The 23,044-nt window shown below is 48.7% G+C and overlaps 1 protein-coding gene across 2 annotated transcripts in view; it reads left to right on the top strand.

Annotated features, from left to right (window-relative positions):
• The window catches only part of PLA2G5 (phospholipase A2 group V), a 33,398-nt gene extending 10,751 nt beyond the window's left edge, over positions 1 to 22,647 (top strand). The window contains exons 1-5 of one of the 2 annotated variants that reach the window (XM_025400808.1): positions 25 to 279; positions 15,581 to 15,630; positions 16,855 to 16,999; positions 20,524 to 20,630; positions 21,309 to 22,647. In XM_025400808.1, coding sequence (XP_025256593.1) covers positions 15,591 to 15,630; positions 16,855 to 16,999; positions 20,524 to 20,630; positions 21,309 to 21,433 — 417 coding nt within the window. In that variant the 5' untranslated portion in view covers positions 25 to 279; positions 15,581 to 15,590 and the 3' untranslated portion in view covers positions 21,434 to 22,647. Of the gene's footprint in view, positions 1 to 24; positions 280 to 15,580; positions 15,631 to 16,854; positions 17,000 to 20,523; positions 20,631 to 21,308 lie in introns of those variants that run through there. The other variant, XM_025400798.1, reaches the window with a different exon arrangement.
• The last annotated feature ends 397 nt before the right edge of the window (positions 22,648 to 23,044 follow it).

Raw genomic sequence — 23,044 nt, forward strand, 5'->3', positions numbered from 1 at the left:
CAAAGGCAGTGGGGGGGCTGAGCGGGGTTCTACCCGGCTGGGTCCGGGCAGAAGTTTTTCCTCCCCTTCTCCGAGTTTGTCCTCCTCATCGGTCACTCCCATTCACAGCTTTAAGATTCTGGAGCCCAAGAACTGATTCTCCCTGGATCCATGGTCTGTGGATCCCAATGTTCCGACTGGAGACGGGGAGCCAGCGAGACCTGGGGCTCCAGGGTCTGCCCAAGGAGGTTGCTCATGGGGGCAGACCTCTAGAGCAGGATTTGAGGCCAGGCCAAAGAGGTTAGTTACTGATGGGGGCTGCACAAATTGGGGGTTGTGGAGGGACGCCAGCTGGGAGGGAGAGACTGGAGAAGGGGGTGTGTGGAGAGCCCAAGAGGAGGCCCAGGGGGAGGTGGGCAGGCACAGCCTCTGCTGAAGAAGTCTCTCTAGGGCTGCTGGGTCCTTCACCTGTCATTGTCAGGCCTGGAGAGCTGGCTCTTAAGGAAGCCAGGCCACACCTCAAGGGAAGATGGAGGTTACCGGAAGGTCATACCTAAAATTACGGGCAAAACCAGGGAGAGTTATGAATAGGCTGAGTCAGGGCTTGTGTTTACGCTAATCTGAGGCCTTGCTTGGATTTCTTTTTAACCTAAACCACAGGCAAATATTCCCCTTTAGGGAGAGAACTCGCCAACATCTATTTAACATCCATTAACTGTTGAGAGCATCCACTGTGTGCCAGACACTTCGGTACACACAGAAAGAAACCCAGAGATGGGTGAGATGCCCTTATAGGGAGATCTTCCTCCTCCCTTCCTCAGTCTCTCTCTCTCTCTCGCTCCCCTCTCTGAAGGCGGTTTAGCTTTGAGCTAAGTATACGTGGCCTTGGGAGTCAAACGGATTAGGACAACTCCGAGCTTTGTCACTGACCAGCTCAGTACACGTTTGAGCCATTTCTGTTTTTCAAGCCCGGTGTCCTAATCCGCAAAGCGCATATGATAGTAATATCTACCTCATAGGGCCACCTTAGGGATAAAATGAGAGAAGCCCCATAAAGAACTTAGTGTGGTATCTGGGCTCAATAAGGCATCAGCTATTTTTATTAGCCCTTCAACAAACATTTTTTTCCTAGGACACAATCTGTGCCATAGAGAGTGCCAGATGCTGCCAGGGAGAGATAAATGAGACACCCTCAAGGATTCCTAGTCTAGTTTGTTCACTCGTTGATTGATTTCATCAATAAATGTGTGTCATGCCCTATGCTGAGCATTGGAGATGTCAAAGTATTAATGAAAGACACTGCCCCTGTCCACAGGTGGCTCACAGCCTCCTGGGAGAGACATTGCAACACAATATGATTGGTGGTGTGAAGAGAAAGAGCACATGGTACTGGGAGAGCTCAGAGCGGGGGTTGATCCAGTTCAGGGCAGGGCGATGGATTCACAAGACATTTTGGCAAAGCAGACCCAGCTTCCATGTTTCCCAGCTCACAGGTGCGCTCCTACACTGGGGCCTTTGTACTTGCTCTTCCCTCTGCCTGGAGCTTTCTTCCCCTAGGATGTCCCCATAACATGCTCCTTCACCTCCTTCATGGCTTTACTCAAGTGTCACCTCCCCAGCAAGAACCTTCTCGGTCACCCTGTTTAAAGTGGCCACTCCACGCCAGTGCGGTGGCTCATGCCTGTAATCCCAGCACTTTGGGAGGCCAAGGTGGGTGGATCACTTGAGGCCAGGAGTTCAAGACCAACCTGGCCAACATAGTGAAACCCTGTCTCTACTAAAAATGCAAAACTTAGCTGGGCATGATGGTGCACGGCTGTAGTCCCACCTACTCGGGAGGCTGAGGCAGGAGAATTGCTTGAACCCAGGAGGCAGAGGTTGTAGTGAGCTGAGATTGCACCACTGCACTCCAGCCTGGGTGACAGAGCAAGACTGTCTAAATAAATAAAGTGACCACTCCCACCATCAACAGTCCCCGTCCCCATCCCCAAACACACACACTCAGCACTCTACCCTGCTCCCTGCTTTATTTTTCTCCATTGCATCGATCACCACCTAACAAACTGTACATTTTACTTATTCGCTTGTCTATTTCTGTCTTCTCCCTCCAGAATGCAAGCTCTGCCATGAAGGCAGGGTTCTCAGCTGTGTTGCTCTTTGCTGTATCCCCAGGGTCTAGAACAGCATCTGGCACATAATAGGTGCTTGTTAAATAGTTATTGAATGATAAGTATGTTAAGTTTACAAAGATGAGTAGGCGTTGAGTAAGAGAAGAAAGGGAGGGAATAACAGATGAAAAGGGAAGAGGGGGAGGGAGAGAGAAAGAGGCAGAGGGAGAGAGAGAGAGGCAGAGAAAGAGAGAGAGAGAGAGAGAGAGAGATTGAAATGAGTGGGTTTAAGGAACTAAAAGCCTTCACATCTGGCTTCTTCCCAGGAATGTCTTAGGAGTGGTATAAGGCAAGGCTGGAGTAGGTGCGGGACCATGTTCTGTGAGGGGAGACAGGTGCCTCTGACTTGGGCGGATGTGCTATGTGCTGTTACAGAGGTTAGGAAGATTGACCCAGGAAAAAAGGAGGAAGCCATGAACTCTGCTGGGGAGGTATCTGGGAAGGTGTCTCAAAAGAGGAGGCACCTCCTCTTAGGCCCAGGGAAAGAGTTCCAATGTTATTCTAGATGTGACGGACATTCTGAAGGCCTGTTCCCACATCCCCTGTCTTAAGAGACAGAAACTAGGTTAGAAACTCTTCGGTGCTTGCACTGGTGGATTTCACTTTGCATTTGGTCCTCGTAGTGCCTAACGGGACCTCTGCCCACCAAATTGCTCAAGAAACATTTGCTGGGTTGGATTGGGATTGAGACAGGTGGAGTGGCCTTGAATTGCAGATGATTCAGGCTCGTGAGCCTGGAACCTTGGGCACCATCTGTGATCTTGCCAGGCAGAGTGACGGCTTTTCCTAGGGTTTCTCCCTCCTCAGAAAAAGAAGGGACATTACCATGTGGAAAAATAAGTAGGCTTTAACTAGTTAGAAAAAGAGATTGGAGAGCATTTTAGGTGGAGGGAAAACAACAGAAACGAAGACAGAAAGGAAGGTTAGTTCATGGTAGATGTCTTAAGAGTGAACAGTTTAATGGATTACATTTTTCAAAGATAAAACATGTATTTGCTATGAAGTTGGTGTGTGGATTGCCTTCTTAGCCAAAGTTATGGTGAAAGTTGAAATTGAGCCTGTTATTAACCAACAGCTGTAACATATGTATAAGCTGCATGTGCATCCTAGGCTGACACCCAGATAGAATTAGCTGTGTGTATCTTTACAGGAAGCTGCCAATTTACAACCTGGCTGAAACCCACATGGGGCTGCTTCTACTTCCAGATTTAATTGGTTCATCAATCCCATCATTCTTTTATTCCACAAATAATTATCAGCCACCAGATATACATTAGGGGTCGGGTGTGGTGGCTCACGCCTGTCATCCCAGCATTTTGGGAGGCTGAGGTGGGCGGATCACTTGAGGTCGGGAGTTCGAGACTAGCCTGGCCAACATGGTGAACCCCTGTCTCTATGAAAAATACAAATATTAGCCCAGTGTGGTAATCCTAGCTACTCAGGAGGCTGAGGCAGCAGAATCACTTGAACCCGGGAGGCAGAGGTTGCAGTGAGCCGAGATAACACCACTGCACTCCCTGGGTGACAGAGGGAGACTCCATCTAAATATATATATATATATGTATATATATATATTTATATAAAATAAAAATTTATATATAAATATAAATATTATATATACACATATACACACACACACACATATATATAATATATATATTAGGCCCTCTGCTACCTGCTGATAATATCACAAAGAACAAGATGAACATGTTTCCTGCCCTCAGATACCTATATTCTAGGGGAAGGCATAAGATACATGAGCCATAAACAAGTAAGTTAAAGAGAGTCAAAGATGACGGTTGGTGCCATGAAGGGGAAAAACAGGGTGACCTTGGGTAGGTAGTCAGGGGAGGCCTCCTGGAGAAGGTGGCATTTAAGGCGAGACCTGGAGGATAAAGAATCCAGGACTAAGTATTCTAGGCAGGGGGAGCAGGAAATGCAAAAGCTGTTGCTGGAAAAGCTCAGAGAGTTCAAGAATAAGTCAATTCCAGAGCCCAAAATGTCAGACCCCGCGGGCATCCTGGAGCTCATCTGCTTCTCTCATACTGGTCATTGCTCTCGCAACATATCTGCACATGACTCCGACCTGCATAAAATGTTGTGGGGAGGGGGCCCTACAGGGCAGGGAGCACGAAATAGTTGACAGCTCTCTCCATGTTATGGAGCAACTGAAGGGCTCATGAGTTTTCTTTGTTTTTGAACCTTGACAAAATGTAATTTTAAAAACATTTTTTACAGGATGGAACCGAGGCTTCGTAACTGACAAAGCTGACTTCATGAGCTTTGACAGATCTCGTTTGCATTTTGGGTGTTTCCAACACTTAAAGATTAAGTTCCTTTTCCTGAGAAGTCGAGCGGGGGCATAGCCCACACACTCAGTGCCCACCTCCCATGCGACATTTCTTTTCCTAAAAAGTGGCAAATAAAAAGTGCCTTCCGGGGAGAGGAAACTCACCACTCCCAAGACAGTTCATTCAATTCCCAGGACACATGAGCTGTTAGAAAAACGTTCTTGCATCGAGCCAAAATCTGACTGCTTAGTGCGTCCGTGCCTGGTGGGTGTTTGTTCCGCAATCTGGAGCCGCATGGGACAGTTCTGATTCCTCCTACTCCCCACAGCCCTTCAGAGATTTGGAGACAGACTGGGTACCCCCAGCCACCTTCCAAACCCAAGTCAGCCCCAATTCCCTCTCTTCTGTCTCCTGTGATCCAGACACCTCCTAAGCCTGCTCACATGCAGGCCCAGGGCCAGGCACATCCCTCTGGGTGTGGGTTGCTAGGAGCCCTTGTTCTGGGCACCACACTCCTGCCATCACCACCAAAGACGACCACTGCTTCTGTGATGTGACTAGTACTGGGTTTGGGGATCACGCATGTGATTGCTGAACTGTGTTACCCACCCTCTCCTTGTGCATTTCAGCTTTGGGGGTCTTTGGACACTCTCCTCTTACTGAACTCAGGTTATCTTGCTCTTGATCAAGATCAGGACAAGATCAAGATCCAACCTCCTTAGCCTAACACCCAAGGGCCTTTGTGACCTACCCAGCTCCATCTCTTTGGCCAGTCCTTCCCACCATTCCTGAATTCCTACTAAACACTTGAGGAAAGTTTCCGCGCAGTCACTTGGGGGCATGTCCCACCATCCTGTTAAAAATAATCAACATTTGGCCGGGCGTGGTGGCTCAAGCTTGTAATCCCAGCACTATGGGAGGCCGAGACGGGTGGATCGCGAGGTCAGGAAATTGACATCATCCTGGCTAACACGGTGAAACCCCGTCTCTACTAAAAATACACACACACACAAAATTAGCCGGGCGTGGTGGCAGGCACCTATAGTCCCAGCTACTTGGGAGGCTGAGACAGGAGAATGGCATGAACCCAGGAGGTGGAGCTTGCAGTGAGCCAACGTGGCACCACTGTACTCCAGCCTGGGCGTCTCAAAAAACAAAACAAAACAAAATGAAAAAAAACCCCAACATTTATTGAGACCTTGCTGTGTGCCTAAATACCTGCTGTGTATCGACTCAGAACATAGAGATGAGACAGGCAAAATTATTTACCCTATTATTCATGATGGTAAACTAAGGCACAGGGCAGTTAAGACACTTGCCAAAGGTCACACAGCTAATAAGTGGTGGTTCCAGGGCACCGGCACCATGCATTCAGCCGCAGTCCATGGTGTGCAGCTTGTATTGGTTTATGAAGGCTGACCGAGATTCCTCCAGCAGAGAGCAAAAATTGTGAGGCAGACTGGACCTAAGACTATAAAGAGTGGTTGAGGACTAGGGCAGAGTGAAACACATACCCTGTATATGGGGGCAGCTACTTCTCGGCAATGCCAGTTGTTGCCATGTAGGGGTCCAGACCAAGGATTGCCAGATCTTTTAAAGAGAAGCTGGAAATGGAAATGTGGAAATGTGGGTTTCTTTCTCTCTCTCTCTCTCTTTTTTTTTTTTTTTTTTTTTTTGACACTTACTCTCTCCCCTAAGCTGGTGTGCAGTGGTGCAACCTTGGCTTACTGCAACCTCCGCCTCCCGGGTTCAAGCGATTCTCCTGCCTTAGCCTCCCAAGTAGCTGGGATTACAGGTACTTGCCACCACACCCGGCTAATTTTAGTACTTTTTAGTAGAGACGGGGTTTCACCACATTGGCCAGGCTGGTTTCGAACTCCTGACCTCAAGTCAGGCCTGCCTCGGCCTCCCAAAATGCTGGGATTACAGGCGTGAGTCACTGTGCCTGGCCTAGGAATGTGGATTTCTGTCTAAGATCTCTTAGCATTTATACATTGGCAGCTAATTCCATTTTGTCTTTTTAAAGCACCGTGTAGACCAAGCAAAGCATTTCCTAGGGCTGTATGGAGCCCTGGCCTGAAAGTTTAATACCAAAAATCCAGTTCTACTCATCAGCAATTATTGGAACACTGAACCCACTTAACCAACTGTACCTCAGCTCTCACTTTTCCACCTTGTTTATAAGGAAACCACGTGACACCCTGGTTAGAGGTCTTGTGAAAATCCCAATCATTATATCCTTATTGGGTCTCAACCCTTTTTTGTAAAGAACATGGATTTGACAGACAGATGGGTCAGGTGTATGATTCTGGGTCCTCCTTTTACTAGCTGTGTGACCTTTGACGAACTATGTAACATCTACTCCTCTGTTTCCCTGCTCACACACTGGGATCATAATGCCCCATGAGATTTTGTGAGAATTAAGGAATACCATGAATGCTGAACTTGCCTTGCACTTGTGGCATAGCAAATGTTCATTAAAGACTGAGTTCTTCCCTCATTCCTTTCTGAGCCATCAGCCTTGTAATCCCCTCCAACAGGAAATGCCAGAGTGGACAGCATATCAGATGAGTTCTATAACATTCCAGAGACAAGTAAGCTCCCTGTGGAAGGAGGGATCATGGAAGACTTCCTGGAGGAGGAGGACTTGATGTAGACTTTCTGCCAGTGAGCCCTGGGTAATCCTGTTCCATGTGCCAACAAACCATTTGACAAGGCCAGGGATATCTCAGCAGCTAGGGTTCTCAGGGTGAGGGAGTGTCCAGGTTTCCATGGCTACCCTTGGCAGGGCTTTAGCCCTGGGGCGAGCCTGCACGTGATAGACCCAGCAAATGACAGAGGACAAGTGTGTTTATGTGATGTTTAATTTGTTCTACAAATACTTCCTGGGGATCTATAATGGGTCAGACATTGTTCTAGGTGCTGGGATCAGAAATGGATCAGAGAAGAATTTTGCCCTCAACAGGCTTCCATTCAATTGGAAGTGGAAGTGGCTGGGGCATCTTTAATCACTGAAGTGTGAATGGTTGGATCCATTACCAAGAACGGGGAACTGGGAAGGACTGAGTTTTGAGGGGACAGTGAGTTTAGTTCTGAGGTTCCCAAGGGTTATTGGGATAGAATATCAGACTCTATCTATCTATCTATCTATCTATCTATCTATCTATCTATCTATCTATCTACCTACCTACCTACCTACCTACCTGTCTATCTATCTGTCCATTTCTGTGTAATCATATTTGACGTGTGGACTGGGCAATGGGGTGAGAAGGGAGCTGGAGCCAGAGGAGTCATGCATTCACTCAGCAAACTCTTACTGAGCACCTACTATGTGCCAAGTGCTGGGTTACAGAGGTGAAGCAGACACAGAGCCTACCCTCATAGAGTTCTCAGTTTACTGGAAAGACATAATCACAATAATATTTATGGTAGTTACGACTTATTGAGCACCTACAGGGTGCCAGGCACTGTCCCGGCCCCTCTGCCTGACTTATCTCATTGAATTATCAGCATTACTAAGCGAGGCTGGTTCTATGATTATCCTATTTTACTCAGATAAAACTGAGACCCAAAGAGGTGAAAAAGCTGGTTCAGGTGGACACAGGTGGTCACAGCTGAGATGCAGATTTGAATACACGTCTCTCCTACGTTGGATCTTGGATCTGACATTGTGCTTTCTCCTGGTTCCTGTATTCAGTCATTCCTTCATTAAGCATTGTTTGCTGAGTCAAAGCTGGGGCCAGACTGCTCTGTCCGGGACACCCCTGGATGCCTGCATAGAAATAAGAGCTAAATCCCTGAACTCAGATGAGCTCAGCCAGAGAGCGGCTGAGACAGAGAAGGGCAACCTTGTGAAGCCCCGAGGGAGAGAGAGAGTTTTGAGAAGGAGGAGGTGGACTTCGAGATGAGTGCCCTGAGGGACCGAGTGGGTGACCCCCAAGCTTGGGCTATGCCAGGCTTTGGGGGTCCCTGAGAGCAAGCTCAAGAATGCAGCAGATGCCAGGCAGTGAAGGGTTCAGAGTGGGGGATGATGAAGGGCAGGCTTCTCTGTTTAGAAATGTGGCTTTTCGAGAAAAAAAGAAGTAGAATTGTCACCAGAGGCAAGGGATTAGTTTTTTCCTTTTCATGGCTTGATTTTGTGTGGTTGAGAATGGCGGGGCAGGTGTGTGTTCGTAGGTGGGGGAGGAAACTGGTTGAGAAGGAGAAATGAAAATACAGGACGGGGAGAGGATGCTTCCCCATGGCTCCGATCACCACCAGACACCATCTATGTTCACTTCTGTCTTCACTATCTGTTTCCCACCAGCCACAAGGGCAGCTCTGTAAAGGCACAAGTTCTGTCTCATTCACTGTGGGATCCCAGTGCCTGGCACGCAGTAGACACTTCATAAATACTTTTGGTATTGAGTTGAATTCACAGGGTTCTTCTGGGAGCCCAGTTGTTAGTCCTAGGAAGAGAAGGATCCATGGGGGCCTTAAGGAGGGACTTCTCTCTGATGCTACCATGACAAGAGAGAGGGAGAGAAAAAGAATAGAACAGCAAGGAGAGGCAGGAGCCAAAAATCCAAGTCTTTGGCGGGGTACAGTGGCTTATGCCTGTCATCCCAGCACGTTGGGAGGCATGGGTGAGAGGATCACTTGACCCCAGGAATTCGAGACTAGACTGGGCAACATGGTGGGACCCCAACTCTATAAAAAATGCACAAAGAGGCCGGGCGCGGTGGCTCAAGCCTGTAATCCCAGCACTTTGGGAGGCCGAGACGGGCGGATCACGAGGTCAGGAGATCGAGACCATCCTGGCTAACCCGGTGAAACCCCGTCTCTACTAAAAAATACAAAAAACTAGCCGGGCGAGGTGGTGGGCGCCTGTAGTCCCAGCTACTCGGGAGGCTGAGGCAGGAGAATGGCATAAACCCGGGAGGCGGAGCTTGCAGTGAGCTGAGATCCGGTCACTGCACTCCAGCCTGGGCGACAGAGCGAGACTCCGTCTCAAAAAAAAAAAAAAAAAAAAAAAAAAATGCACAAAGAGACTGGGCGCGGTGGCTCACGCCTGTAATCCCATCACTTTGGGAGGTTGAGGCAGGCAGATCACGAGGTCAGGAGATCGAGACCATCCTGGCTAACATGGTGAAACCCCATCTCTACTAAAAATACAAAAAATTAGCCAGGCATGGTGGTGGGCCCCTGTAGTCCCAGCTACTCGGGAGGCTGAGGTGGGAGAATGGCATGAACCCGGGAGGCAGAGCTTGCAGTGAGCCAAGATCGTGCCACTGCACTCCAGCCTGGGCAACAGAGTGAGACTTCATCTCAAAAAAAAAAAAAAAGAAAAAGAAATTAGCCAGGCATGGTGGTGCCCACTGTAGTCTCAGCTACTCGAGAGGCAGAGGCAGGAGGGAGGATGGCTTGAGCCCAGGAGGTGGAGGCTGCAGTGAGCTGTGATTGTGCCTTTGCACTCCAGCCTGGGGGACAGAGACAGACCCTGTCTCCAAAAAAAAAAAAAAAAAAAAAAAAAAAAAAAAAATTCAAGTCTTCTCAAAAAAGTGTGTGTGGGGTGGTGGGGTGAGGGGCAGAATTAACAGAAGCAGAAAATGGAGAATACTAGTAGGTACCTATGTCTTGTGAAAACACTCTAGAAGGTGAGCTGTCATTGATTTATTAGCATTACTCTGCATTTGCTATGGCTCTAAGCTATACATGTATAAATTCATTTAATCCTAACAACAGCTCTCTGAGGCAGGTGAGCTTCAGTCAGTCCTGAGGCGCTGTGGCCAGTGGTGAGGAAGCCAGGATTTGAACCCAGGACTTGGAGCTGATACAGAACCTGTGATGTTACCCACTGGGCCACACACTTCCCCAACTGACATGAGTTTATATACCTTATTTTTATGTTTATGTATTCATTTATTCATTAATAGAGACAGGGGTTTGCTGTGTTGCTCAGGCTAGAGTGCAGTGGTGTGATCATAGTTCACGGCAACCTTGACCTCCTGGGCTCGGGCCATCCTCCCACCTGAGCCTCCCAGGGTGAGCCGTTGTGCCTGACCCACCTGTGCCTTGTTTTATATGGTACATTCCTCACCAGGAGCCTCTGCGGCTGGAGGGGCTCATAATTCTCACATTTTACATGAAGAGTAGAGAAATGTAGTGACTCGCCCAGGCACACACAGATACTAGGTGGCTGAGCTGGGACTCCAGCTTGCATCTCTCTAACTGCAAGCCTGGCACTTTCCCCTTCCCTGAGGGAGGACCTGTAGGAAGTTGGCACAGAATCAGGTGCCAAAAAAGGGCTACCACCTGGACGTGGCAGGCAACGTTCTGTGGTGTTTCTACAGGCATCTCCTGAGTCACCCCAGCTCAGGAACGGGGCAGAAAAAGTTGGGGATTGGCAAGTTAGGAACAACAGGAAGAGGACGGGGACAAAGCTTCAAGTCCGCGAGTGGGGCTGCCTGTCTTCCCTGGCCGTTCCTGGGTTGAGGCTGAGCAAGACAGGATGAAATCTGAGCAGGAGCCCAGGGCTGGGGGACTTGGCAAAGACCCAGTGTGATGGGTGGGAGGGAGGCCGTGCCCTGGAGGGGGATTCCAGGGTTCCTGTTCTTGGCGGGGAAGAGCCCTGGATCGTGGGTGGCCCAAGCCCGACTGATCACCATCTCTCCTGATAGCCACCTGGGTACTGTGACCTGCTTCAGAAAACAGCTGCTTCTGTGGCGGTAATCCCAGCACTTCGGGAGGCTGAGGTGGGTGGATCACTTGAGGTCAGGAGTTCGAGACCAGCCTGACCAACATGGTAAAACCCCGTATCTACTAAAAATACAGAAATTAGCCAGGTGTAGTGGCGTGCGCCTGTAATCCTAGATACTTAGGAGGTTGAGGCAGGACAATTGTTTGAACCAGGGAGGCAGAGGCTGCAGTGAGCTGAGATAGGACCACTGCCCTCCAGTCTGGGCGAAAGAGCGAGACTTCGTCTCAAAAAAAAAAACAATCGAAAGAAACAACTTGTGAGTACGCAGTGGAAAAAATTCCCCAGGGGTTGTGCCAGGGTGAGGGGAAGTAGAGTTTCCTATGCGAGTTACCAGGAATCTTGGAGCTGGCCCACGCAGGAGTGTGGGAGGCAACAGAGAGGTCCTTAAAACCAGGCGGGCCCAGCCCCGGCCTCTTCCGCGGGCCTGAGGACGGAGAAAAGGTCTCACTGGTGAGGAATCTCATCTTTGGGGCTGCTTTGCCTGAGGGAGGTGCAGAGAGCAGGGCCGAGAGAGGGGCTATGAGAGGAAACACCTGTCCCCCTTGGTCAGGGGAGCAGGGCCTGGAGAGGGGTGAACCCCCATCACCTCCCTCACAGACAGCAGGAGGTGTCCGTGCTGTGAGGCTCCGCACTGTGCATTCTTTCCAGCCAGGAGACGTGAACTGGGAGGTCCTGGAGCTGCTGCATGTGGACTTGGGGGACCCATCCCTTGGCGACCTCGCCACGTCCCAGCCTCCACATCTTCCTTTGGGCTGTCCATCTCTATTCTCTCCCCTCTCATTACTGCAACCGCTGCCCTCCTCCGAAATTCTCTCGCGGCTATGCACTTCCTCTGTGTGGTGGTTTGATTAAAATAGCTGAGCCCACATCCTCCTCCTGGGGCCCACTTTGGGCTCCACTGAGTGGAGTGGCTGTGCACTCTTCAGGGCAGCCACTCCACGCCTCTGCCACCACCACCATGAAACTGCTTTTTTACTCTTTCCAGGGTGTTCTCAAATGCACCTGGGAGGCTGGTTTTCTCCAGGTATGGGGAGGCCAACAGATCAAGAAATGATTGCCATTTAAAAGATAGCTTGTTATTTACAGCTCCCAGAAGAGGGCGTGATCCGCACCCAGGGACACGCAGGAAGTGCCAGGTCGGCAGGTCAGGAGGAGCCGTGGGAAGCATCGCCCAGGGCCTTTGCTGTGATCTTTGGGAAAGGCTGGTAGGGCAGGAGACACAGTTTAGGACGGGCCAGTTTGAATCAGGTCAGCGGGACTCCAGGCTTCCCTAGTTGTCCAGTGTCTGGCCCTGGGGTGATTTAGGGCAGGAGAAACCTTGGCTTAGAGTGTGAGGGTAAGGGAAAGGTGGCCTGGGTGTGCCAAGGGACTGGCTGTGTCAGCAGTGGGATGTATCCATACAGGCCTCAGCATCCTCAGTTCTTGCCTCCTCAGAAGAAAGAATTCTCATGCCTGTAATCCCAGCACTTTGGGAGGCCGAGGTGGGTGGATCACGAGGTCAGGAGATCGAGACCATCCTGGCAAACATGGTGAAACCCTGTCTCTATTAAAAATACAAAAAATTAGCTGGGCATGGTGGCGGGCACCTGTAATCCCAGCTACTTGGGAGGCTGAGGCAGGAGAATCGCTTGAACCCGGGAGGCGGAGGTTGCAGTGAGCCGAGATAGTGCCACTGCACTCCAACCACGGAGTGAGACAAAAGAAAGAATGTGACTGAGGGGCATAAGGCAGAAGGAGAGACTGAGGCAAGTTTCACAGCAGAAGTGAAAGCTTATTAAAAAGCTTTAGAGTAGCGATGAAGGGAAGTAAAGTATACTTGGAAGAGGGGCCAACCAGGTGACTTGAGAGATTCAGGGGTTCTGTTTGACCTTTGACTTGGGGTTTTATACATTGGCATACTTCCGGGGTCTTGTTTTCCTTATCCGCCCACCTGCTAGCACTTGGGAGGGAGCATGCGCAGTGTGTTTACTGGCGTTGTACGCGTGTTCCCTTGAGGCGTTCTCTTACCAGCCGAACATCCCTAGGAGGTCATATACCAGTTAAACTCTGCCATTTTGCCTCTTCATGCGCATGTGTGAGCCTACTCACCCAATACCTGAGATCTGACTGGAAGCGACTGACCACCAGCTTCAGGTGTTCCTGTGTATTGGGAGACTGCCTTTCCCCTGGTGCTGGCTGTGACCAGTTATTATTTTAGAGAGACGGTTAACAACTGCCTGCCCATCGCCTGATGGTTGCCTGGCATTCCTGTCCTGCTCCTGTCTGACCAGCTACCTACTGTCACAGTCGGTCTGCACGTGAAAGGCACGCTCACAGAGGAGCCATGTGAGGTGTCTAGGAATTAACTAGCCCTGGAAGGAGCAGGCTGTCTCTGGCCTCCAAGATGTCAAAGCGTCCTAAAATACAGAAAATCGAAAGCATGTTTAGTGCCCAGGGATGCTCAGAGGCAGTGGAGTGTAGAGTCAGTCAAGGAAATAGATTGACAGTCCTGGTCACTTAATCTGCCTGAGCCTCAATTTCCTTATCTGTAAAATCAACAACTGTTATTCATTCAACAAGTGGCTGTTTAAAAGGACAGACTCCAGGCCTGCCAAGGTCATTGATGGGTTTAGAGAGATAGCGCGTAGTGTTTGGCACACCAGAGATGCCCAGGGAGTGGCAGTTGGTGTCACTGTGCTGCAGGCTCCAGGGAGCGGCAGAGAAAGATTGGTGTGGAATGGTGGTGTCTAGGGCCATTTCTTTGGCTGTTTGGAGCCCTTGGAGCAGAGGCTATGGGTGGACAGAACCCTCAGGAATGTTCTTGGGATTCAGAGTTGCTGCCGGACAAGGGTTGTCATGGACGCCAGCTGTGGACAGAACCCTCAGGAATGTTCTTGGAACTCAGAGTTGCTACTGGACAAGGGCAGGAGCCCCGGGGAGTCTGAGGCATATTTGGAGGCCAGGTCTTGGGAGGTGCCAGGGGTTCAGGCAGAGCTCTGGCACAAGCGACCATTCAACTCAGGGACTTGAGACAACAGAGCACTGAAGGGGAAAGCCCCGGGCCTGCCCAACTGTGGACAAACAAGGACTTTGGATCCTGGGAGGAAGGGAATCAGGCAGCTGCTGGTAAGGAACCTCTGAGAAGCCAAATTAGAATCAGGTGCTGGCCTGAGACACATGGAATTTCCTGGACCCTAGGCTGGCAATGGCTGTTTTTACCAAAGACAGATTCTAAGGAGTGAAGCCAAGGGCTCTGGCCTGAGAGGTAGAGCACGAGAAGGAACAAGCACAGACCCCTCAAAGGATTCATGCCTCTGGGAAGCGAGGTTGTGTGGTGCAGTGAGGGACACAGAAGGACAAGGGAGTCAAATCCGGACTCCACTGCTTAATGGCTGTGTGACCTCTGGCAAGGTCCCGGAGCTTTCTGAGCCTCAATTTTCCCAGTGGCAAAATGAAGACAGTGATACCTACCCTGCAGCACTCTCATGAACCCCCAGTGTTGACTTATTCTTTAGGTAGACATAGTGCCTGGGTCCCAGGAGAATGTCTTAATTTTATAAATTCTTTCAAAATCAAGAGGAAAGAAACGAACATAATAATAATGAATATATAATAATAAATCCAGCGTGGATTATGTTTTTCTTTATACCAGCATAGTTGTCAGAAATAATCGTGTGAATATAGAGATAAATATAAAGGTATAGCAGAAAGATACCTGCAAAGGCAAAAGTGCTTGGGGCCCATAAGAGCCATAACCAGGCCCTGAAAGCCACTGGCACATTGTGGGTGCCCAGGCTTCACAGCTGAGCACCTACTCTGGGCCAGGCACTATTCTCAGTGTTAGAATAGAGGGGTGCATCCGCCCAGCCTCTGCCTGCAGAGAACCATCAGGGTAAACATCCTTGAAAACAGTCAACTACAGCACCGTGAGCTAAAAGGAGTATGAGACATAGAATTGTCGGCTTTCCTTCTGCCCTCCTGCTGTGGGCGTCAAGTGCTGTCTGTCCAGGAATTTGTTTCTTCCGTCTTGCATCTTTCATCAAAGGCCATGTCTAGGTTATATCAAGTCCTGCTTCTCCACGTATGCCACCAAATCTCCATTTAAGAATCCTGCCTATTCTCTGGTCCCTTTTAGCCATTTTGCCAACAGGGTGAGTATGTCTGGGGTGTTTGTGGCTAAGAGTGCACTGGTAGCAGGGACAGTGTACCTGCAAATGCTTCCATTATCCCCTCTGCCTCCAGGGCCCTCCGTGAACCGATAGGTTTTTTTTGCCTCGTCTTTTCTGGCTGGACTCACCTTGTTTATTGCCCACCATGATGGGGAGTGGAATAGGCGGGGCCTGGTGGGGAGCCGGGGTGGGATCTGAATGGGCCACGGGGGCATTGCCTGATAGACCTGTCGTGGGATGTGTTTTCTTTTCCAGAACCCTAGAGATGAAGGGCTTCCTCCCACTGGCTTGGTTCCTGGCTTGTAGTAAGTGCTGGCCCCATGACCTCCGAATGAACTTCTACCCCATGGGAGTAACAGGGTGGTGAAAAGGACACCAGCCATTGAGGTTGTAGAGACTTGGGTTTGAATCTTGGCTCTGCACTGACTTCATAGACGTCAGCAGGAACCTTCATGCCTCCGAGCCTCTGCTTCCTCATCAGGCACGGGCTAATGCAGTCCGTGCTTAAGGCATAAGGCTGTGGCAGGGTCCTAGGAGATATTGTACCTCAGCTGTGTAAAGGTTGTGGACATGGAGGTTATGTGGCTGGCAAATGTACGAGGCAGATTTTTTCCTTGTATGCAAATAAAATAAGATTTTAAAAATCCCCAAATCAATCCAAATAAAAATCAAAACTCTTATCTAAATGTCCCAGCCTATGATTCCTGGGTCATTCTCAGCTCAGGCTTGTCCAGGTGGGAAGTGACTGTACAGATGGCTTTAGTCCCATCCTGCAGCCCCGTGACCATATATACAACAACCCCCTGATAGGCTGTCCTGCTCTTTGATGTCTTGCCAGGTCCCTGGAGATGCCAGGAGGAGCTGGAGGCCTGGTGCAGGGAGAGCCTTGGGCTCGCTGTGAAACCCTGGACAGGGCACCTTTTCCCTCCATGCCTCAGTTTCCCGTTTGTAAGATGAGGGGAACTGGCTTCAGCGATTTTTAAGAGTCCTATCCTGCTTTTAGATTCTCTGCCTTATGTTCTAAAGGGTGTGAGGGGAGGGAGTGGTGGGGAAGAGGGATGTATTGCCAAGAGAGACAGGAAACTCCTGTCTGCTGCTTCATGCAGATACATTATGAATTACACCTTATACGTCATGGTCACTTACTTTGTGTCTGCTACCGTGCTCGAAATTTACACACTTAATCTTATTTTAACCCTCATGATAACTCCAAGATGCAGCTGCTAATTTTGGGTCGCCGTTTTCCAGATGATGAAACTGAGGCTCTGACTCCATTCAATACCATACTTTGAATTAGTGGCACAGCCAGGATTTGAACCCAGGTCTGCTCATTTTTCAGTTCCAAACTCTGAACCAATTCTCCATACTGCTTGCACCTCCCTTCCCACTAATTGAGAGAATAAAAAAGAGACACACAGGTCCGTCCCTCCGAGCCCTGGGTGGGAGAAAAGGTAGGAGATGTTGGGCAGTGGGCCTAAAGCAGGGCTGGGCTGCCTGGGTGTCACCTGGGGACATGGGCTATCTTCCAGGTGTGCCTGCTGTGCAAGGAGGCTTGCTGGACCTAAAATCGATGATCGAGAAGGTGACAGGGAAGAATGCCCTGACAAACTATGGCTTCTACGGCTGTTACTGTGGTTGGGGCGGCCGAGGAACCCCCAAGGATGGCACTGATAGGTGAGCTGATTGCTATAACTGCCCTTTGGGCTCCAGGCTCTGCACCCATGTTTTCTTGTTCAATTACATATCAGTTCTGGAAGATGAGTATTAAAGTACCATTTTACAAATAAGAAAACTGAGTCTGAAAGAAGTTAGCCGGCAATCCCAAGATCTCAGTGGCCTAAGGTGTCAGTTGGTCGACTGTGGCGTAACAAGTGGTCCTCAATGTAGTAGCTTATACAGCACTGGTCATTTACTATGCTTATGAATCTGCCATTTGGGTAGGGCTTGTGGGGGTGGCTTGTCTCAGCTTCAGCTTGGACAACTGGGGCTGGACAATCCACCTTCCAGATGGCTCACTCCTATGGCTGGCAAGTGGTCAGCATCTCCTGGCGTAGGAGCGGGTCAGAGGCCTCAATTCCTGTCACTTAGGCCTCTCCAAGGATGTTCAGGATTCCTCCCAGCATGGTGACTCTTGGGTTGCAAGACTGAGTGTCCCCAAACTGCAAGACCAAAGAGTATGCTGTTTTATGGTCAGCCTCAGAAATCCCATTGTGTCACTTACACTGTCCTCTTGGTCAAGACAGTCACAAAGGCTTTAAGAGGGAGGGGATCTAGAGTCCACCTCTTGATCGGGAAGTGCTAAAGTTCTAGAAGAATGTGTGAAATGGGAGATTTTGTTCCTTGGAAAGCATACCCAGCTGGGTTAACAATTCCGATACTGCTAGACATATATAAAGGAAAGGGATGATTAAGCAAATGAAGGACAGATGGTTGGGGCCAAGTTTCTCACTGTTGGAGTGGGATAAGCCAGGGCAGGAAGCCAGAATGATCCATGTGCAAAAGGACTAGAGTTGGAGACGTCAGTGTGGACTCCTGTTTAGCTTATTGTAGATGCAGATGTTTACATGTGGAAGTATGCATAGGTAGCAGTATGCATAGATAGCGTGGATATATTAGTATCATACTAATATAAGATGTAAGTAATAGGAGAAAATGGTGTTTCCTCTGTTAGATCTTCTCAGTTTTTCTGTAAACCAAGAATACTTTTTATGTGCAATCTGCTACACCTAACATACAGTCATCCCTCGGACTGGTTCCAGGACCCCTGTGAATATCAAAATCTGCAGATGCTCTAGTCCCTGATATAAAATGGCACAGTATGTGCATATAACCTGTGTGATCATATACTTTTTTTTATACACATGGGCAAATAGAAACATTCTTTTGCTATCAGTGGAGAGGGTCTAAAAGAAATGACACCCCAGTAGCAACAAGCACACTTAATGCCTAGATCTAGTTTCCAATGTCATTCTTCAATAGAAGGCCCCTTCCAAGTCATATATATACATATAAATATAAATTATATATAATATAAATTTTATATATATACATATTCATATATAGCCAGGGTTCCTTGAAGAAATGGCCAATTTAGGACCAAGGCAGGAAATATACAAGATGAACCTGGAACTTCTTTTAGTGCCAAAAAGTAAGGAAGTGCTTAAATAAACACAAACAAAATGAAAGCCCACATTGATGGGGATGTGACAAGGGGCACCTGTGCCGACTGAAAGAGCCCCCAGTGGCCAACACTGGAACAATTTAGCAACAAAATAACCCCAAACTCCAGTCTTATGAGAAAAAAGAATATCAGACAAATCCCAATAGTGGGCATCGTATAAAATATCTAACCAGTACCCCTCAAAACAGTCAAAAACAAGGAAAGTGTGAGGAACTGCCACAAACAAGAGGGGCCTAAAGAGACAAGACAATGGGCCAGGCACGATGGCTCATGCCTGTAATCCCAGCACTTTGGGAGGCCGAGGGGGTTGGATCACCTGATCACCTGAGGTCAGAAGTTCGAGACCAGCCTGACCAATGTGGAAAAACCCCATCTCTACTTAAAATTTACAAAATTATCTGGGCATGGTGGCGCATGCCTGTAATCCCAGCTACTCAGACGGCTGAGGCAGGAGAATTGCTTGAACCTGGGAGGCAGAGGTTGCGGTAGTGAGCTGAGATCACGCCACTGCACTCCAGCCTGGGCAATGAGAGCAAAACTCCATCTCAAAAAAAAAAAAAAAAAAAGAAGGACAAGACAATGAAATGTAACATGGCATCCCCAGTGGGATCCTGGGACAGAAAAACGACATTAGGTAAAAACTAGGGAACTCTGATTACGGCTTTTTTTTTTTTTTTTTTTTTTTTTTACAATTAGTAAGATAATAATGATGTACTATTATTTAGTGAATAATTTTCATTAATAATGTATCAATATTGGTTCACTAATTCTAACAAGGGTATCATACTAATATAAGATGTTAGTAATAGGAGGAACTAGGTGTTTCCTCTGTAAGATCTCAATTTTTCTGTAAACCAAGAAAACCTTTTATATGCAGTCTGCTACACCTAACATACAGTCATCCCGTGGACTGGTTCCAGGATCCATCCCCGTGGATACCAAAATCTGCAGATGCTCTAGTCCCTGATATAAAATGGCATAGTATTTGCATATAACCTATGTGATTGTATCCCCCCAAGCTTTGTTTTTTTTTTCTTTGAGACAGGGTCTCAGTGGTTACCCAGGCTGGAGTGCAATGGTGCGATCTCAGCTCACTGCATCCTCGACCTTCTGTGCTCAGGTGATTCTCCCACCTCAGCCTCCTGAGTAGCTGGGACTACAGGCCCGTGCCACCATGCCTGGCTGATTTTTTGTATATTTTTAAGTAGAGACAGGGTTTCACCATGTTGCCCAGGCTGGTCTCAAACTCCTGGACTTCAGCAGTCTGCCTGCCTTGGCCTCCCAAACTGCTGAGATTATAGGCGTGAGCTACTGCGCCCGGCTGTGATCATATACTTTAAATCATTTCTAGACTACTTGTCATAGCTGATACAATGTAAATGCTATGGAAGTTGTTGTTGTATTGTTTGGGAATAATGACAAGAAAAAAGTATGTACATGTTTAGTACAGACACAAGAAATTAGGCCTGCTTACATTTTCCATCCATATTGGTTGATCCACAGATGCGGGACCTGTGATATGAGAAGTTTATTTCTGGCTCACATAACAGTTCAGTATGAATCACACGTTGGCTCCTCCCATCTTGTAGTTCTGCCATCACCTATGGCCTCAGAATCCTCAGAATGCTGGGTCATCTCCATCCAGCCAAAGGATGGAGGCAGAGGTTACAGTAGAGTAAAGTGTGGGAGGTTTGTCTGGGCAGGTCTGGAGGTGGAGTGCATTAATTCCACCTGCCTCACCTAGCTGGGACCAAGTCATGTGGCCACACCTACCTGCAAGGGAGGCTGGGAAATGTAGTCTAATCACGAGACCAGGAGGAAAACGAGGGTCCATGACCTGCTGGCTGGAAATGAGGAACAGGAAATTACTCAGTCACACTACAAGATCCTCTCTGCCACATCGCGTCCACCAAGGTGGCCTCTGCTAAAGTGACATGGTTGAATTTTTGCTTCTATTAGGGACGGGGGTCAGGAGGGCATCCCTCCCACTCGGGATCTAAGTCTCTTGCATGGACAGGTGCTGTTGGGTGCATGACCACTGCTATGGGCGGCTGGAGGAGAAGGGCTGCAACATTCGGACACAGTCCTACAAATACAGATTCGCATGGGGCCTGGTCACCTGCGGTAAGGCTGGGGCTTCCCGTTCAGGCCATTGGAAGAGCACCTGACTTTAAGTTCAGCTGCCCTAGAGGACAGCCAGCCTGTATCTTGTTGAGGGAGGAGGGGTTGGGTACAGAACTGGGATGAGAGGAGCAGGATTACTGCGGCTATATCAGTCCCCCAGGGTAGGGCTGAAACATCTTAGCATCCACCGGGTGCAAATGCTTGACATACTTCCTTTTCCTTGATTCCCCCCAAATATACCTGTAGAGTAGGTTTAGTCTCCTCCATTTTAGACATCAGGAAACAGAAGCTTGAAGGCCTGCCAGTGCACACAGCACGATTCAGGCTCAAGGCCTCTGAGTTCAAGGCTAAGTCTGGGGATGGTTCTGCTCTGTGAGAATGAGAGTTCCTCCAGAGCAGCAGCTGCCTCCATCATCAGACTGGGAGTCCCCCAGAGGAAGGAAGGGGCTTCCTCTATCAGACTGGGAACTCCCTGAGGGCAGGAACTGTCTCCTGAACTGAAACCTCACCCTGAGCAGCAGCTGCGCCCCTTCCATCAGATTCTCTATTCCCCTGATTTAGAAGCCATGCCTCTTTCATCAGGCTGAAAGCTCCTTGGAGCAGGAAGTCCATGGGGTCTCTGCTGAGACTGGAGCATGCTCTTCCCGCCCTCATTCTGCTCTTGGTGTCCTGTTGCAGAGCCCGGGCCCTTCTGCCATGTGCAGCTCTGTGCCTGTGACCGGAAGCTCGTCTACTGCCTCAAGAGAAACCTATGGAGCTACAACCCGCAGTACCAATACTTTCCCAACATCCTCTGCTCCTAGGCCTCCCCAGCGAGCTCCTCCCAGACCAAGACTTTTGCTCTGTTTTTCTACAACACAGAGTTCCGACTCTGCTGGGTTCCTGAGAGAGGCTCCTAAGTCACAGACCTCAGTCTTTCTCGAAGCTTGGAGGACCCCCAGGGCCACACTGTACCCTCTAGCAAGTCCCTGGAGAGTGACACTGGTCACAGGACTTGGTAGGGTCCCAGGGTCCCTAGGCCTCTACTTCTGAGGGCAGCCCCTCTGGTGCCAAGAGCTCTCCACCAACTCAGGGTTGGCCGTGTCTCTTTTCTTCTCTGAAGACAGCGTCCTGGCTCCAGTTGGAACACTTTCCTGAGATGCACTTACTTCTCAGCTTCTGCGATCAGATTATCACCACCGCCACCCTCCAGAGAATTTTTACACAGGAAGAGCCAAATTGACTCTCTAAATCTGGTGTATGGATATTAAATAAAATTCATTCTCAAGGCTAATAAAAACCACACAGACATTTTCCTCTGCTGTGGGGGATCGCTGGTGCCTCCTTCTCTGCCGCTGGGGTAATAAACCCAAAGTTATCTACGTTATCTCAGAGACAGAAAAGAAGATGAGTAAATGCAGGGTTTTCTGGGATGAGCTTCAGGCTTTCTCTTGGGCTTATTTCCTTAAACCTTGGGGTCCTCTCCAGTGTTGGGTCTCATTCTTCCTCGATGGGGTGGGGGAAAGATAACTGGTGATTATGCCAGCTTCAGCTTCCAGGCCAGAGAGGGTGGCATTGAGATCCCAGTGCTGGTTTCTTCAGCTCTGTGGTCTTGGACCCATTACTGAACCTCTCTGACTTTCAGTCTATTTGAGAAAGAAACCGTCTTGTTCCTTGCAATGTAAAATGAGACTTCTAAAGCCCACCTTGATGCTGATATGGGGGATGCTAAGATTCTAGAATTTCACACAGCAGGAATTTGTTTTAAATAGGTGTCAGCTATGGGGTTTATTTTTTACAAAGTAAGGACATTTAAAAAACCAACCTGTCTATCAATTCACAAAAGAAAGGATGTTTGTTCTGATACCAAGACTGCAAGAAGAAAGGATGTATTCCAAAACAAAGGAACATCCTTCCAAGAAAGTACCTATGGCTTCTTTATTCCGACATACCCCAAAATAACTGCATGATAAATAGGGTCTATATTTAAAAAGCTCTAGTGTTGAATGTTTTCAAAATAAAATTTAATTTTATGAGATTACCCTGAATGCACCAGTGCTTTAGAAAAGTTTGATTTAGACTCGGTGTCTATATTTGACAATGCCACACAGGGAGGGACTTAAATGCCGAATTTGCTCATGAAATATTTAAAATCAAAGCCATTTCCCAGATCCAATTTTGAATGGGTATGTGGGTGAAATTGAAGGCTTCACTCTAATTCCATTTTCCTTCAATCGTGATATTCTGGATGACAGAGAAGACAACCCAGTCCAGACCTCTCCCTTCTCCCGTGAGAGTCAGGTGGGAGGCAGAGCAGTGTTTTGCTGGTAAGTTCTGCAGGTGGTGGCTGTGGGCAGGCGCTTCTCATTGGCACATCCCAGCTCAGAGTCCCAGCATCCACACAGGAGCAAGATGCCACGAGGTTATGAAGGCAA

Source organism: Theropithecus gelada, chromosome 1 (genome assembly GCF_003255815.1).
Source record: "Theropithecus gelada isolate Dixy chromosome 1, Tgel_1.0, whole genome shotgun sequence".
In the NCBI taxonomy this organism is placed as follows: Eukaryota; Metazoa; Chordata; class Mammalia; order Primates; family Cercopithecidae; genus Theropithecus; species Theropithecus gelada.